This window comes from Pteropus vampyrus, unplaced genomic scaffold (assembly GCF_000151845.1).
Source record: "Pteropus vampyrus isolate Shadow unplaced genomic scaffold, Pvam_2.0 Scaffold8, whole genome shotgun sequence".
NCBI lineage: Eukaryota > Metazoa > Chordata > Mammalia > Chiroptera > Pteropodidae > Pteropus > Pteropus vampyrus.
In genome coordinates this window covers 12,848,845-12,864,504 of record NW_011888789.1, presented here as the reverse complement: position 1 = coordinate 12,864,504, position 15,660 = coordinate 12,848,845, and the positions used below count along the sequence as shown (strand labels likewise).

The 15,660-nt window shown below is 31.9% G+C and overlaps 1 protein-coding gene across 1 annotated transcript in view; it reads right to left on the bottom strand.

Moving 5' to 3' along the window:
* Window positions 1-15,660, bottom strand: part of LOC105300956 (disintegrin and metalloproteinase domain-containing protein 5-like) — a 164,375-nt gene that overhangs the window by 103,273 nt on the left and 45,442 nt on the right. Inside the window, exons 8-11 of the mRNA XM_023520046.1 lie at window positions 14,058-14,119; window positions 8,454-8,525; window positions 8,091-8,254; window positions 7,227-7,308 (exon numbers count right to left, since the gene is read on the bottom strand). Of these exons, the coding sequence (XP_023375814.1) occupies window positions 7,227-7,308; window positions 8,091-8,254; window positions 8,454-8,525; window positions 14,058-14,119 (380 nt within the window). The remainder of the gene's footprint in view (window positions 1-7,226; window positions 7,309-8,090; window positions 8,255-8,453; window positions 8,526-14,057; window positions 14,120-15,660) is intronic.

Here is a 15,660-nt window from a genome sequence, read left to right as displayed (position 1 = left end):
GCAGTCATTTCCATGTCCGGATGTCTTTCCATCCGGATGTGAACAAATCCCAGGTAACCTTAAAAAAACTTTCAAACTAGATTAGTTTCTTCTATATTAGTTCAGTTAGTTTAGTCTATATCAAATTAGATTATAACTAAATCAATTATAAATATATATTGTAAATTCTAGGGCAACTGGCTTAAAATCTTAAAAAATATAATTGGCATTCAAAGAGAGAGGAGAAAATGGAATCATATAAAATGTGCAATTGGACATCAGAAGCATGACAGCATAAGAGGTCCCCCTTATCTCTCCCCTTGAAGTTACAACAAGTTAAAGAGCTATAATTCAACAAAGGATTTCCTGCCCAACACACAAACACATCTGAGAGATATGCACATCAAAACATCCGAAGGTAGGCAAATCAGAATGAACAGGGAGGAGAGTGCCACAGACTCAGCCCAGAACTCACAGTGGGTCTTGGGAGAGGGGAGGAGTGAGGCTGCAGGTGCACTCTCTGTAGTCTGAGCATTCCTGCCCCAGTGATCAGCATGTAATATAGCCGAACCCAGTGATTGGGGTAGAGACCACATACAGAATTATGACAGCTGTGTCCTAGCAGCTGCCATTGCCAGGAAGAAAACAAAGCCACAGAGCCTAGCATTCTCCTCTACTCTCCCAGAGTTTGTACCTCCCCACACCCTCCCAGAGCCAGCAGGAGGCACCAAAGAAACTGTAGCAGTGAGTGTCAAGTTACAAAGCAAAATATCTATAGCCCTGAGAACTGGAGAGACAGTTCCAGAGTGGCAAACAAACATTGCAGCTAATCTAAGTGATAGGGGTGGAGATACAGAGGTGAGGCAGCTGAGGTCAGGCATTCGCCATTACTGGGAGGAGAAAAAAGTCACAAACTCATGAGCAGCCTCTCCCAGCCCACCCTGCCCTCACCATCATGCCTGATCCCAGTAGGGGCACCTGGGACACTTCAGGCAGCACAGCACTGCATCTGGCTGCTGGGGCAGCACCAAGATTTCACAGCTCAGAACCCCACCACCCACCACATTCACCCACAGAGTTGGTGCCTTGAGACAAAGATGACTCAGTCACACAAAGGAGGCCCACCTTTCCAGGGAATACAAGGTATTTTACACTGCCCAGCAGAGATCTAAAACAGAAGCTGTGCAAGAGAAAATAAAACACTGGCACTCCAGTGCCACCTACTGGAAAACAAAAGGAACACCTCTTCTTATCAATGTGGTAAAGAGTTATCATTTAAAAAAAAAAAAGAGTTCATTCTCATACAGGCTTAGAGAAATAATTCACCAATACTATAAACAACAAAGGCAATAAGACAATTCAGAAAGAATATGAAAAATCTTCAGAAAATAAACTTATGACATGGAAATATGTGATAAAAATGACAGAGAATTCAAGAATGCAGTTCTGAAAAAACTCAACGAAATGCAAGAAAACTCAATGGGCAGTTTAACAAACTCAGAAATAAAATCAACAAACAAACAAAATGTTTTCCAAAAAGACTGAAACTTTAAAAAAGAACCAAAGAGAAATTCTGGAGCTGAAGAACTTAATAAAACAGATGAAGAATGAACTAGCAATCTTAGGAAATAGAGCTGACCAGAAGGAGTAAATAATTAGTGATATCAAAGATAGAAATCTGGAAATGAAACAGATGGAAGCAGAGAGAGAGACTTGAGAGTAAAAAAAAAAAAAAATGGAAAAGAAAAAGAACTCTACGAGGACTATCTGACTCCATCAGAAAGAGCAATAAAAGAATAGTGGGAATATCAGAAGGAGAGAGGGAGAAGAGAACAGAGAACCTATTCAAACAAATGAGAACTTCCCAACCTATGAAAAGACCTAGATCCTCAAATCCAAGAAGTACACAGAACACCCATTCATCTCAATCCAAAAAGGCCTTCTCCAAGGAACATTCTATGAAAATTGTCAAAAATTAACGACTGAGAAAGAATTCTCAAATTTTTAAAGAGTGATGTCTCAAGCAAGTAGTGTGAGGGATTTCCCATGATCCCTTCCCTTGAAGTTAAATCAAGCTGAACACCTATAATCCAATAGATAACGCTCAACCTGCACACAAGTGCATCTAATATTTCTGCATATCAGAGCATCTGAAAGTGGGTGAATGATGTGAGCAAGGAGGAGAAAAGGAAACAGGTGCTGCAGATTGCAGCCTGGAGCTCCCTGCAGGACAAGAGGGATGGGGGGATTACATGATAATTTTTTAACCCTCAGAAGCTCCAAATTGTCCTGCCCGAGTGATCAGCATATTCAACACAGTGGAGCCCAGGCATCAAGGGAGACAGCGGGACAGAGATCTAATGCAGAAGGACAACAGCTGTGTTTTAGCAACCACCATTGCCAGGCAGAAAGCTGAGTCACAGAGCCTGGACGCCTCTACCTACAGGCCCAAAGCACGCCCTCTCCTACCCCGTACCATCCCAGAGCTAGCACCAAGCCCCAGCGGAATCTGCAACAACCAGAACTGAAACACAAACTGCAGCCGATCTGGGTGACAGGGGTAGAGATATAAAAGCAAGGCAGCTGAAGCTCGAGGGCCAGTATTACCAGAAGGAAAACAGCAACAGACACCGCTGGCCTCTCGCAATTCACCCCACCTCTACTCAGACTGATTCAGAAGGAAACAGCAAAGCATTGCATCTGACTTTTGGGGCAATCCCGGGACTTCAGAGCCTTTTCAGAGGCTCAAACCCCCATTACCCTTTACATTCTCTCACAAGGGTAAAGCCCTGGAACCAACGCGACCTAGTAACACACACGGCCCCAGAGAATAAAGGGCATTTTTAGCCACAAAGCAGAGATCCAAGAGGCTTGGACACCACCTACTGGAAATCAAAAGAAAAACCTCTTCTTGTCAACCTGCTAAAGAGAAATAACTATATAATAAATTTTCTTTAAAAAATAAAAACAGAAATAAAAGAATCACATCAGAGAATGAAATTAAATAAATAAATAATTTTTTTAAAGTAGAATACATTTCCATTAATGCCTAGGCAATGAATAGTCCATTAAACAACCAAGGTGACAGGGAAGCTCAGAAAGAAAATAAAAATCTTCAGAAAATAAACTTATAAATATAGAAATGTGCAATTTAAATGGTAGAGAATTTATAACTGCACTTCCGAAAAAAGGAGATGCAAAAAAAAATCTGATCCACAGTTCCAAGAACTTAGGAACAAAATCAAGATACAACAGGAATACTCTATCAATGAGGCTGAAACTCTAAAAAAGAACCAAATAGAACCTCTGGAGATGAACTCATTAAAAAGATGAAGAATGAAGTAGCAAGCTTAAGAAATACAGATGACCAGATGGAGGAAAGAATTAGTGATATCAAAGACAGAAATCTAGTAATGATGCAGATGGAAGAAGCGAGAAACAAAAAGAAGTTTAACTTTGGGTGGTGAACACACAACACGATATATTAATGACATATTATTGATTAGTATACTTGAAACCTATTGGATTTTATTAACCAATTTTACCCCAAAATTTTTAATAAAAAAAAAAGACTTCTCAAGACAGCCAGGGAAAAGAAGAAGGTAATCTATAAAGGAAATACTATTAGTTTGTCATCAGAATTTCTAAACAGAAACCCTACAAGCTAGGAGAGAATGGAATCAAATATTCAAACTATTGAAAGAGAGAAATTATCAGCCAAAAATGATAAATCCAGCAAAGTCTCTCTTAGATACGAAGGAGAAATAAAGACTTTTGCAGACATTCAGAAGCTGAGGAAACTTTCCACCACAAGACCTGAATTACAGGAAATACTGAAGGAAGTTATTTTACCAGAATAAAAGAACAAAAGGATACAAAACTATGAGTAAGACAAAACTATGAGCAACCGTTATTCAGCATAGGGTAAAATACACCTAAACCTTGCATTAATTGCAAAGGAGAATGAAGATAAGCTGCATTACAAGAAAAAAACTACTGCACATTTGAAACTTTCTTTTACATAAACTTAATGGTAAATGTACACAACAACAACAACAAAATAAGAACTGAGACATATAAAAAAAGAGGAAAAATCATAGACCACCACCAAACTAAAATAATAGAAATAAACACAAGGGCAAAGAAACAATGGAGACACTGAGCTATCAGAAAACAAAAGATAAAATGGCTATAGGAAATCCTCATACATTAATAACCATCCTAATGTAAATGCACTGAACTCAACAACAACAAAAGGCACAGAGTAGCAGCTTGGATCAAAAAACAAAACCCAGCCATATGCTGCCTTCAGGAGACACATCTCAGCTCCAAGGACAAATATAGACTTAAAGTGAAGGGGTGGAAAACGATACTCCAAGTAAATGGCATCCAGAGTAAAGAGGGTGTAGCCATACTTATATCTAACGAAATAGATTTCAAAATAAAAAAGATAACAAGAGACAATGATGGACACTTCATAATAATAAAGGTGACAATACATCAAGAAGACATAATACTTATTAACATATATGTACCCAATCAGGGAGCACCAAAATATATAAAGCAACTACTAACGGAACTAAAGGGAGAAACTGACAAAAACATAATTATAGAAGGGGACTAAAATACAATACTGTCAGCTATGGATAGATCATCCAAACAGAAAATCAAAAAGAAAATATCAACTTCAAATGACACATGAGACCAACTGTACATAATCGGCATTTACAAAGCCTTTCATCCCAGAATACCAGATTTACATTCTTTTCTACGTGCATAAAGCATTCTCAAGGAGAGACCATATGTGGGGACCAAAACTAGCCTCAGCAAATTTAAGAAGACTAAAATCAAAGCAAGTATATTCTCCAACCAAAATGTTTTTAAACTGGACATCAACTGCAAAAAGAAAGCAGGAAAAACCACACTTATGTAGAGATTTAACAACATTCTACTAAAGAATGACTCAATCAAAGGAAAAATAAAAAGAGAGATCAAGAGATAATTAGAAACAAATGAAAATGAAAATACAACACAACAAAAACTTTTTGGATACAGCAAATGTGGTAATAAGTGAGAAGCTTATATAATTACAGGCCTTACTCTAGAAACAAGATTGGTAGAGCCATACGGAAAATAGTATGGAGGTTCCTCAAAAAATTAAGAATAGAATTACCATATGATCCAGCAATCCTGTTTCTGGGTCTTTATCCAAAAAAGTTGCAAACATTTACCCACAAAATAGATATGTGCACCCTGATGTCTTAGCACTATGCATTATTAATAGTGATCATCACATGGAAACAACTGAAGTATCCTTCAATAGATGAGTGGATAAAGAAGATGTGGTACATACATACAGTGGAATATTACTCAGCCATTAAGAAAAGATGAAATACTGCTATTTGCAACGACATGGATGGATCTCGAGATTATCATTCTAAGCAAAATAAGCCAGACAGAAAAAGTTGAAAACCATATGATTTCACTCATTTTGGGGAAATAAAATTGAAAGCAACAAATGAACAAGACAAATGAACAAAAACTCATATACACTGACAACAGTTTAATGGTTAGTAGAAGGAAAGAGGGAGGAGTTAAATAAGGGTAAAGGAGGTCTAATGTATGGTGATGGAAGGAGATTTGACTTTGGGTGGTGAACACCCAATGCAATGTACAGATGATGCATTATTGAATTGTATACTTGAAACCTATGTAATTTTATTAACCACTGTCACCCCCAAGAAATTTAAAAATTAAAAAAAGAAAACAGTTTGGTGTTTCCTGAAAAAATTAAAAATAGAACCATCATATAAATCAGCAATTCCACTTCTTGGTATATATTTGAAAAAATTGAAATCACTATCTCAAAGACATATTTGCACCCATGTTCATTGCAGATTATTCACAATAGCCAAAATATGGAAAAAACCTAAATGTCCATCAATAGATGAATGGATAAAGAAATTGTGATATATGCGTATGTATGTGCAAAGATAGATAGATATGTATCTCTATCTCTATCTCTATTTATACTTATATATTTATATTTATATCTATATTTATATAGATAGCTAGATAATGTTTATAGATAGACAGATACATATTTTATGCACAAACACACAAACAACATGGATGAAACAAGGGCATTATGCTAAGTAAAATAAATTAGACAGAGAAAGACAAATATTGTATAATTTCACTAATATGTAGAATCTAAAACAACCAAATTCAGAAACAGAGAACAGATTGGTGGTTGCCAAGGTTGAAGACTGTGGGGCAGGAATGAGTGAAAGTGGTCAAAGGGTATAAATTTCCAGTTTCTGGAATACAGTGTACAGCATAGTAAATATAATAAATAATCCTGTATCATATATTTGAAAGTTGCTAAGAGACTAGATCTTAAAGGTTCTTATCAGACACCCACACATAAATAGTAACTATTTGAGAGAATGGATGGTTAATCTTATCATGGCAATCATCTTCCAATACATACATATATCAAATCATTACACTGTAGACTTTAAACTTATATAATGTTATAACATGTACATACCAGAACTGATTTTAAATATGTCTAATCTGTCAATGGTAATTTGCTTCATTGTAGATGCTACTAAAAGTTAACCAACACACAAACTGGTCAATACAAAAATAATAGTGCACACTTCTTTTTCTGAAGCACTCTCAAGTTAGTTCCCGTTCCTATTTTTTATATAACTTGTGGTAAAAGGACTATAACTCTGTAATACAGGCTCATTCTCACTTTCCTCAGAAAACAATAGATTATGAATATTTGATAACTGTTTCTTTCTACAAATCGGCTCCTCCCAAACATATAATGAAGATTTGGATGCAAAAATAAAATAGTTACCTTAAAACAGAAAAAGAAGTAATAAATGTCTCTTAATAAAAAAACATATGAATATATACTAATTATTAATTTTGAGAAAAGTAGCTAAATAATTAACATTAAAAGTGCATTGAATATATAATAGTGATATAAGCATACCACTTTACATTTCACAAAGGCCAAATATGTTTTTTAAAAATAATATATTATGATCAGTTCAATTTATGTGTTCTATTTTTAAAGCAATTATATAGTTTAATTTTTATGCTCAAATTAGTAATGTAAAAAACTATTAAAGAATGAGTAAATTAAGTAATATATTTATTCATGTTTTAAAATATTTAAGAAATTTTGAAAAATTAAAATAATGAAAGCAAACTGGATAATAATTACATACCAGAGCTACTCCTGCAGCATAATTCTTGTTACATATTTTTCCAGGAAATGTGGCTCCTATAAAACTAAGTTGTTTCTTGAAGCTAAAAAAATAAGAACTTTCCTCGTAATTTCATTTAAGAGTGGTATCATTGTTGATAAAATTTTCATACCAACAAACATTATTGAACAATTACAATGTCCTAAGCACCATGCTACTCTGAATTAAGCTATAAGTACATTTTTCTCATACCTATAATGTTAAGAATATTTAATATACAATTTTAAATTTGGTTATTTGATAAACATCCAGAAGCATAATGAGGATAAGGCCTAACAGCTATGCAAAATTCAACTGCACTAATGGTTATAGCTTTTATTTGGGTTCCCTCTACATTTACAGCCCTGAAAATTCAATTTTCTTTGATTTCCTTATTCGTTTAATCACTAAAAATGAACAGATTTTTTTGTGCATTAGATTCTAGATAGTGTAACAATTCAATATACTCATGTTATCAGAAAATAAAAAACATAAGAATTAATCCTGAGAGATAAGATGTAGAGATAATAAGTAGTAAATGTTTATAAACCAAGCAACTTATAATGCATCACTCGGAACTAATCTCCTTTAGCTATTTCAATATTTTTATGTAACTTCATTTTTATCAAGTAATATGTCAGTTGATAAAAGTTTTTAAATCTTGCCTCACATTAGCTTCTTGAGGACAAGAAGTTTAACTTACAATTTTTTCCCCATCCCAATCGTGTCTACTAAATTTGAAGAATACAGTATATATTAAGTAAATGCTTATTTTTCATAATTAACATATTAAACCATTTTGGATTATTTCTTTACTGCTATACAAACACAGACTACTATACTCACGCAAGTAAGTATGCAGCATGATAAGGTCGGAAGATATGTTTCAATTTCCATTCTAAAAATCTAAATAATATATGATTAGGATTTCCCATAGTAGAAATTTTGTTTTTATTTGACCAGATTTCTATGGAAGATATGACAACAGTCAGTTTTAACTGAGTAAGCATCTAAAAGGAGAAGATAAATAAAAATTTTTAAATAAATTTAAACATTATGTTTTACTTTTATAAAAATACATTTAAGACATATAATTCAATATTTTGATTATGGAAACTCTTCAACAGCATAACCAAATACTAAAAACATCAACACATACTACATATACTTTTATAAAATATATAAACAAAATAGTTTTTTTAAACTTACAGTGTTGACAAAGCCAATTATCTGAATAACCTTCTGTGTTACAGCCTTTATATCAGAGCCCATGTAATCAAACTGAAAAAAATAAGTTATTTTTAAAAACCAGTGGATGCCATTAACATATCACATATCCTTTATGTGTACAATATACAATATTCTAAAATAGAGATAGAACTACATTTCAATTGTAACTCAAGAAATGAATAATGATGTATAAGTAATGATTTATAAAACAAATTAATTTATATAATAGAAATATTTAATAACATAATTTTAAACAATATTTAATGCATTCAACTTGCGTCATTATTTATTATTAAAACTTAATCATAACTTTTTTAAATGTAGAATTTTAAAATACTTATTCTAAAATAATACATATAATTGCAAACCAAAAAATATATGCATAATCCTTAATGAGAGGTTCACTGTTAGACAAGATCTATTTTTTATTTTTGTAAGTTTATTTGCTAAGTATTCATTTTCTTTTTAATATTCTATCCTTAATGAGAGGTTTGCTGTTAAAGGGATTCTAGATAATGTGTTCAGATACATCCTTTGATGTCATAATGCAACTTGTGTTCTAATTTTTTCTTAATTTCAATAAGCTCTTTCAATGTCTAATTGCTTTAAAATTCCAGGACAATATTAAATACCAAAGGTACATCAGGTATGTGAACTTTGCTCCTGATTTTTAATTGGAAAACCTCAAATATTTCATCAAGTGGTGTTCCATTTAAGGGGAGTATTCTAGATCATGTTGAGAAACACCAATTTAAAAATCTTCCTATTTATTAAAGCTTCTATAAAAATAGTATCGATTTATTATAAGCCTTTTGAAGCAAACCAAAACGATGATTTTTGTCTTTTGACCTATCAATGTAACATATTTCATTAATATTACTTAATGTTAAACAATTATTATATTCCTTGATCAAAATGTTATTTTCTATTAACACAATATCAAAATTAATATAAAATTTTGTTTAGAAGTTTGTAGCATTAAGAAAGTAGGGTCTGTTGTTCAGATTTTTTCATAATGGAGCAAATGAATGTTGCTTAGTAAATAACTACCTAAAACTGTTAATTTCATGTTTTTCCTATGTCCTAGAATTGTAATAGCCTCTGAAGTGTCTTTCTAAAAACATTTTTAAGAATTTTCCTGTAAACTATCTATACCTGACACTGGCCACTGATCCATTCAAATTCTTTTTTTCCCCCAGCCTTTTGAGATATCATTGACATATAACATTGTGTAAACAGGAAATGTACAATGTGATAATTTGATTTAAATTCTTATCTCCTTTGGAGAATTCATCAATTTGTGCTTCTTTGTATGAACCTTCTCCAAGACCATTATTTATATCTTAATCCTTTTTAATACCATAACAAGTTTTTGCTTAATTATACTTTCTGCCCATTTTTCTTTTCAACCAGCTCTTGAATTTACTTATACATCTTAATGTTTCTGTTTATCATCAACTTACACTTTTTATTATTGCCTGTTCTCTGTATATTTCTTATTTTATAGTTTTAAAACTTTAAATTGAAAGCTCTATTTATATATTTTTCATTCTTGCTTTTCTTACAGCAAATTCTTTCAAGAATATTAATTTCCTCTGTGTTTAGTTTTGGTACTATCCTCTGTGGTAGAAATTATTCCTATTTACTAATATTCAGATCTCTTTTAGTTCAGGAACACTTCCTTTCTAAAGATAGGCATGGTCAGTTGATTCACTTTAGTCAATAAGATTAGGGCAAAAGTGATCGTCAGTCACTTCTGAGAGAAAGTATTTCCTTACTGCAGCTCATGTCTCTTTGATATGTTATTTCATTAGCTTCACAATTGGGAAAAAAAAAACTACCAACATAGAAATGCCAAAAAATCTAAGCATTCTGGAGTCCTGAGCCAACACATGGAAGACAGCTGCCCTGGAGAGTCATCAAGATCCACAGTTGACTTTGCATGAATGAAATATAAACTGTTTAGCCACTAAGATGTTTGAGTTATTTTTTACCATGGCACAACCTAGCCTGCTCCAATTAATAAATATCCTTTAAATTTTAAAAATATTGTATAGAATTCATTAATTTCTAGTTTATAGTTCTTTATCTACCTTTCTAAAGTTACTTATAATAGTATTTAATTTTTCCATTTTATTATTTTTGCCTTATCTTTTTTTATTCCTTATTGTTTTAATATGTTGTAATAGAGTTTTGGTTTAGCCATTTTTACTTTTACAAATTTTTTGGTGTTTTCCTTGTGATCTATAGATGATTACCTTTGCATACATTTTCTAAAGATATCTATAGACATTTGAATGTATGTGGCATCCATTCATAAGGTACAAAGGTGAATAAATTTTAGTAAAGCAAGCTGACAAATAATTTGATCTTTATATGTTAACATTTATTTTCTATGTTAAAGGCCAAGAGAAATACATTAATGGGTTCCACTACAATTTTGAGTTTTGTGACCAACGGAACAGAGAGCCCAGAAATAAAGCCTTGCATATTTGTTTAAATGATTTTTTAACAAGGGTGCCAAGATTAAAGACCTAAATACGAGATCTAAATCTATAAAATTCATAGAAGAAAACATATGGGAAAAGCTTCAGGACATTGGTTGGCAATGACTTCTTAGATATGACACCAAAAGCACAGGCAACAAAAGTAAAAATAGACAAATAGCATTAAACTTAAAAACTTTTGTGCGTCATAGGAAACAGTCAATGTCAACCTAAAAAATGGAAGAAAGTATTTGCAAATTATGTATCTGATAAGGATTTAATATCTAGAATATGTAAAGAACTCCTACGACACAACAACAAAAATCTGATTTTAAAATGAGCAAAGCACTAAAATAGACAATTCTCCAAATAAAATATACAAATGGCCAACAGGCATAGGAAAAGATGCTCAGCATCACTAATCATAAAAGAAATGCAAATCAAAGCCACAATGAGATATCACCTCATACCTATTAGGATGACCATACCAAAATATCAGAAAGTAACAAGTGTTGATAAGGGTAAAGAGAAATTAGCACCTCTGAGCACTCTCGATGTGAATGTAAAATAGTATAACCATTATGGAAAACAGAATGGTAGTTCCTGAAAAAGTTAAACAGAATTACCATATGTTTCAGCAATTTGGCTTCTGGATACATATCTAAAAAAATTCAAAGCAAGATCTTAAAGATATATTTATACATCTATGCTTCCTGCAGCATTATTCACAATAGCCAAAAGGTGAAAAAACCCAAATGTTCACTCACAAGTGAATGGATAAAGAAAATGTGGTATAAACATACAATGGAGTATTATGCAGCTCTAAAAAGAAGGAAATCTATCTCATACTACAACATGAATGAAACTTAAGGACATTATGCTAAGCAAAACAATCCAGTCACAACAGGACAAATACTGTATGATTACACTCAAATGAAGTTATCTAAAGTAGTCAGAATCATAGAAACATATAGAAGAAAGGTATTGACCAAGGACTGGGGGAGAAAGGAAAGGAGAATCAGTATTTAATGGGCATAGTTTTAAGTTTTCAACACACAAATGTTCTAGATATCAGTTGCACAACAATGTGAATACACTTAGCACTACTAAACTATACATTTAAAAATGGCTAAGATGGTAAATATAATGTTATGTGTTTTACTGTAATAAAAAAAATTTATACCGTTCTAATGAACAAAATACAGATACAATCCTAGATCTCTCTGACTCTAAACCATGTACTTACAACTACTAAATCTAATTTATTATGAATCATAGTAAATTCTGTTTTCCTTCAGTAAAAAACAACTAGACAAATAGCTAATTTCATATAAGTGGGCTATTTCAAGAAAAAGCAGTAGGGGCACTTTCTCAGCAAACTTCCTACCAGGCTTCACCAACGCCAGTCAATCCTTACATCTGCCACTCAGTAAACACACAGCAATGTATTTTTTGTTTAAAAAAAATTAGCAGATACCTCTTGAAGTGTATTCCTATGCCTCTGAAATCTTAACAAAGAACATTTCCTCTGTGAGAATGTTAAATGTTCAAAAGTAATCCTGTAAAAAGAAAATGAAGTCCACAAAATTTTTAAGATAGCTGTGTCAATAAAATGCTACCAGATTAGACTAAAAGTGTCCGAGACAAAAATCCAAAAAGATCTCTGGGCTTCCAACCAAATAAATAATTATTGGTACTAAATTTTGGAGAGGTTTGCTACGCAGTCATAGATTATATTTATTTTAAAAGTGTACTTGATCTGATATTAATTTAGCTAAATAAGTGTTTTAGAATTTTTGTGTTTAAAAAAACAAAATTTTTATAGTCTTTTATTTTTATGATGTGCCATATTTTAGATATGTCAATTGTAAGCAGAATGTGTTTACATTGCATGATAATCTTTGTTTTGCTTTTAATCTTCGCCTTTGGTTTCTAATTGCAGTGCTTAATCTCTCTACATCTAATAAAATTACTTATATATTTGAGTTGAAATATTAATCTTAAATCTAGCTTTTAAATTTATTCATATTTATGAAACAAATGTTTAATGTTTTTCTTTCCCTTTATTGCCTTCTTTTTGTTTATTATACTTAAAATTCTACTTTTCTACTTCTGATTTCGCTGTAATTTTATAGGAATATGATTTTAGAGTATTTGTTGACTTTGTACTACTTCAACTTAGCTACGATAAAAAAAAAAACAACTTTTTAGTGAGCCACACACTTCAATTTTTGTTACCTCTGCCAATATTTAGCTTCGCTTCCCTGCCTGATTTACTTCTTCAGCAATCAAAAGACTCCCTATGGGAAAATATTTTTGTTTTAAAACCTATATATTAAAGTATTAATATATGAATATTTTATGGATCTAAATCTATTATTTTTTTGTTTTGCTAACCCTTGTTCACTAGGGCTAATTTTCTTATGATTTTGAGATCACATATGGCTGATATTAATCTGTGGCAATCCTGCTTGAAGCTGTATTCCTCCAAGGAGAAATACCATTTGCTTTCCATCAGGTGCCCTCAGATCTTATCAACCTGGGACAAATGTCTCATAGTTTAGAAACTCCTAACAAAAGCCTCATAGCTTAGAATCTCCTAACCACCTATGTTGTGTTTATTCAAAACTTAAACTCATAAAATATACGAAGTATAGTTGTGAATCCTCAGTATAAGAATTTTGTTCATTTGTTTTTCTGTCATTTAATTTACTTAGAACTTCCTTTGCTTGAAAGAAGTGGCATATGTGTTTTGTAGACAACTTTCCAATTAGGCTGAGGTAGTTAAATATTATTATTGTATACAGGGTTGAGGGTTTGGGAAAATTCTAATTTATAAACTCATTGAGGATGCAGTCCTTCTGCAAAAAGGAAAAATGACAAGCTTTAGAAAATGAAAAGATGCTTTACTTTACAAAAAGAACTAGAGATCCTAAATACAAAATAAATGAATTAACAGAATGGTTTTTTCACAATTTTATGAATTTATTAATTGCATTTATTTTTAAATGCTTTATATTTTTATTACATCATTGAAATCAAGTTAAAGACAAATGTTAAATCATTTTAAAATAATAATGTATAAAAAGGGACCTACCAGATTTTTATCCACAACAATATATATTTCAAGGTATCGAGGAAATAACTTGAAAAATTCAGCTCTCTGAAAAACACACAATATGAGTACTGAGGAATTTCAAAGAAATTTACCTTCTATTGAATTGTATAGAGATAAACTGAGAGATATTTTGCTACCGATTATATATCAAGGCTATTTTCAAATACAAAATTTAGGTACTATTCAAAAAATTCCAGTCCAAAAAGTACCTGTGGTTAAAAAGAATTTTCAAACTATATGAGAACCCAGGTATCTTCTGATTATAGCAATAGCTGAAATTGGAAATATTAAGGTTATAACACAAAGCTTTTCTTTTCTTAGCCTTGTGATAATTTTCATGGTAATCGTCCATGTGAGCGGATTTTCTGCTATCAATTATTAGAAAATTATTTTTGGTAAATATCGTTTAGAAAAATATTACTAAAATTATGATCAATTGCATTCACTAGAGCTAAGAATGTTATTTATAGCAGTTAATAGGTGTTTGTAGAGGAAGAATTAATCACTTTGCTTTACATGTACCACTGATATTATTCATTTCTGAACTTTCATAAAGCACGGATTTAATTTATAAATCCAGATTACATAATATTTTCAACTAAATAATTAGGCAGTTGAAGAAAAGGAATAATTTACATTAATTATCCAAATGCTCACATATAGGCAATTATCCAAATGCCTATATGTGAATATAGGATTGAAGAAACCAAATTAAGTTTTTGGTTTCTTCAATCTTATATTCACATATCTGTTTCCAAAATACCTAAGTTTTTGCTAAAAATAAGCATAACAAAGAATTCAATCTCATTCTCTATCCATTTTAAAAGTCACGCAGGGCCCTCATGAAAAAGTAAAATAATTTTAAGATTTGCAAGTCACCAAATTTTACTCTCAAAGTATTGTTCATGTCCCAAAATAATACTGAATAAGTTAAAATTAAAAAGTCAACACTTACTTCTGAACTTTTTCTACCTTGATATTCTGAATTAGTATGGCTGTAAGTGTCATTGTCTCCTAAGAGAGGAATATTAGTGTTGTAATCTTTTTCTTCATAAATTACGTGCATGAATCCTGATATAGCCTCCATTGGTTCGATTCCATATGAGATGTTTTTAAACTGCAATGTTCCCCTGAATGTTGAAATAATCAAAGCAATTCTAAAATGATTCTACCAAAACTGTAAATCTAATATTCTAATGAGAAATTTTGGCCAGATTTTTTTACATTTAGAGTCACCTTGGAACTAGACCAGTAATACTACAGGATATATATGGCTTTAAATTATAAATATTCTAAGAGAAATATTTTGATCTTCTTAAGTAAAGCATATTAGTGGCATGGATTCGTGTGCTAAAACAGAATAAGACCCCTTCCTAGGATATAGATTTTCTAAGCCAGTCTATAGAACCTACAGGCACCCTCTTCCTTAGTCTTAAGTCTCTTTCTTCTTTATGAGACATTTGACTCTCCCCTGACACTTAATGTCCTAAATCATTCATTTGTGTGGTCCAAATTAAAGACCCTACTTGCCTAAAAATGATTGGGAGCAGAGTGAAAGTGTTTATAAGATCAAGACATTCTA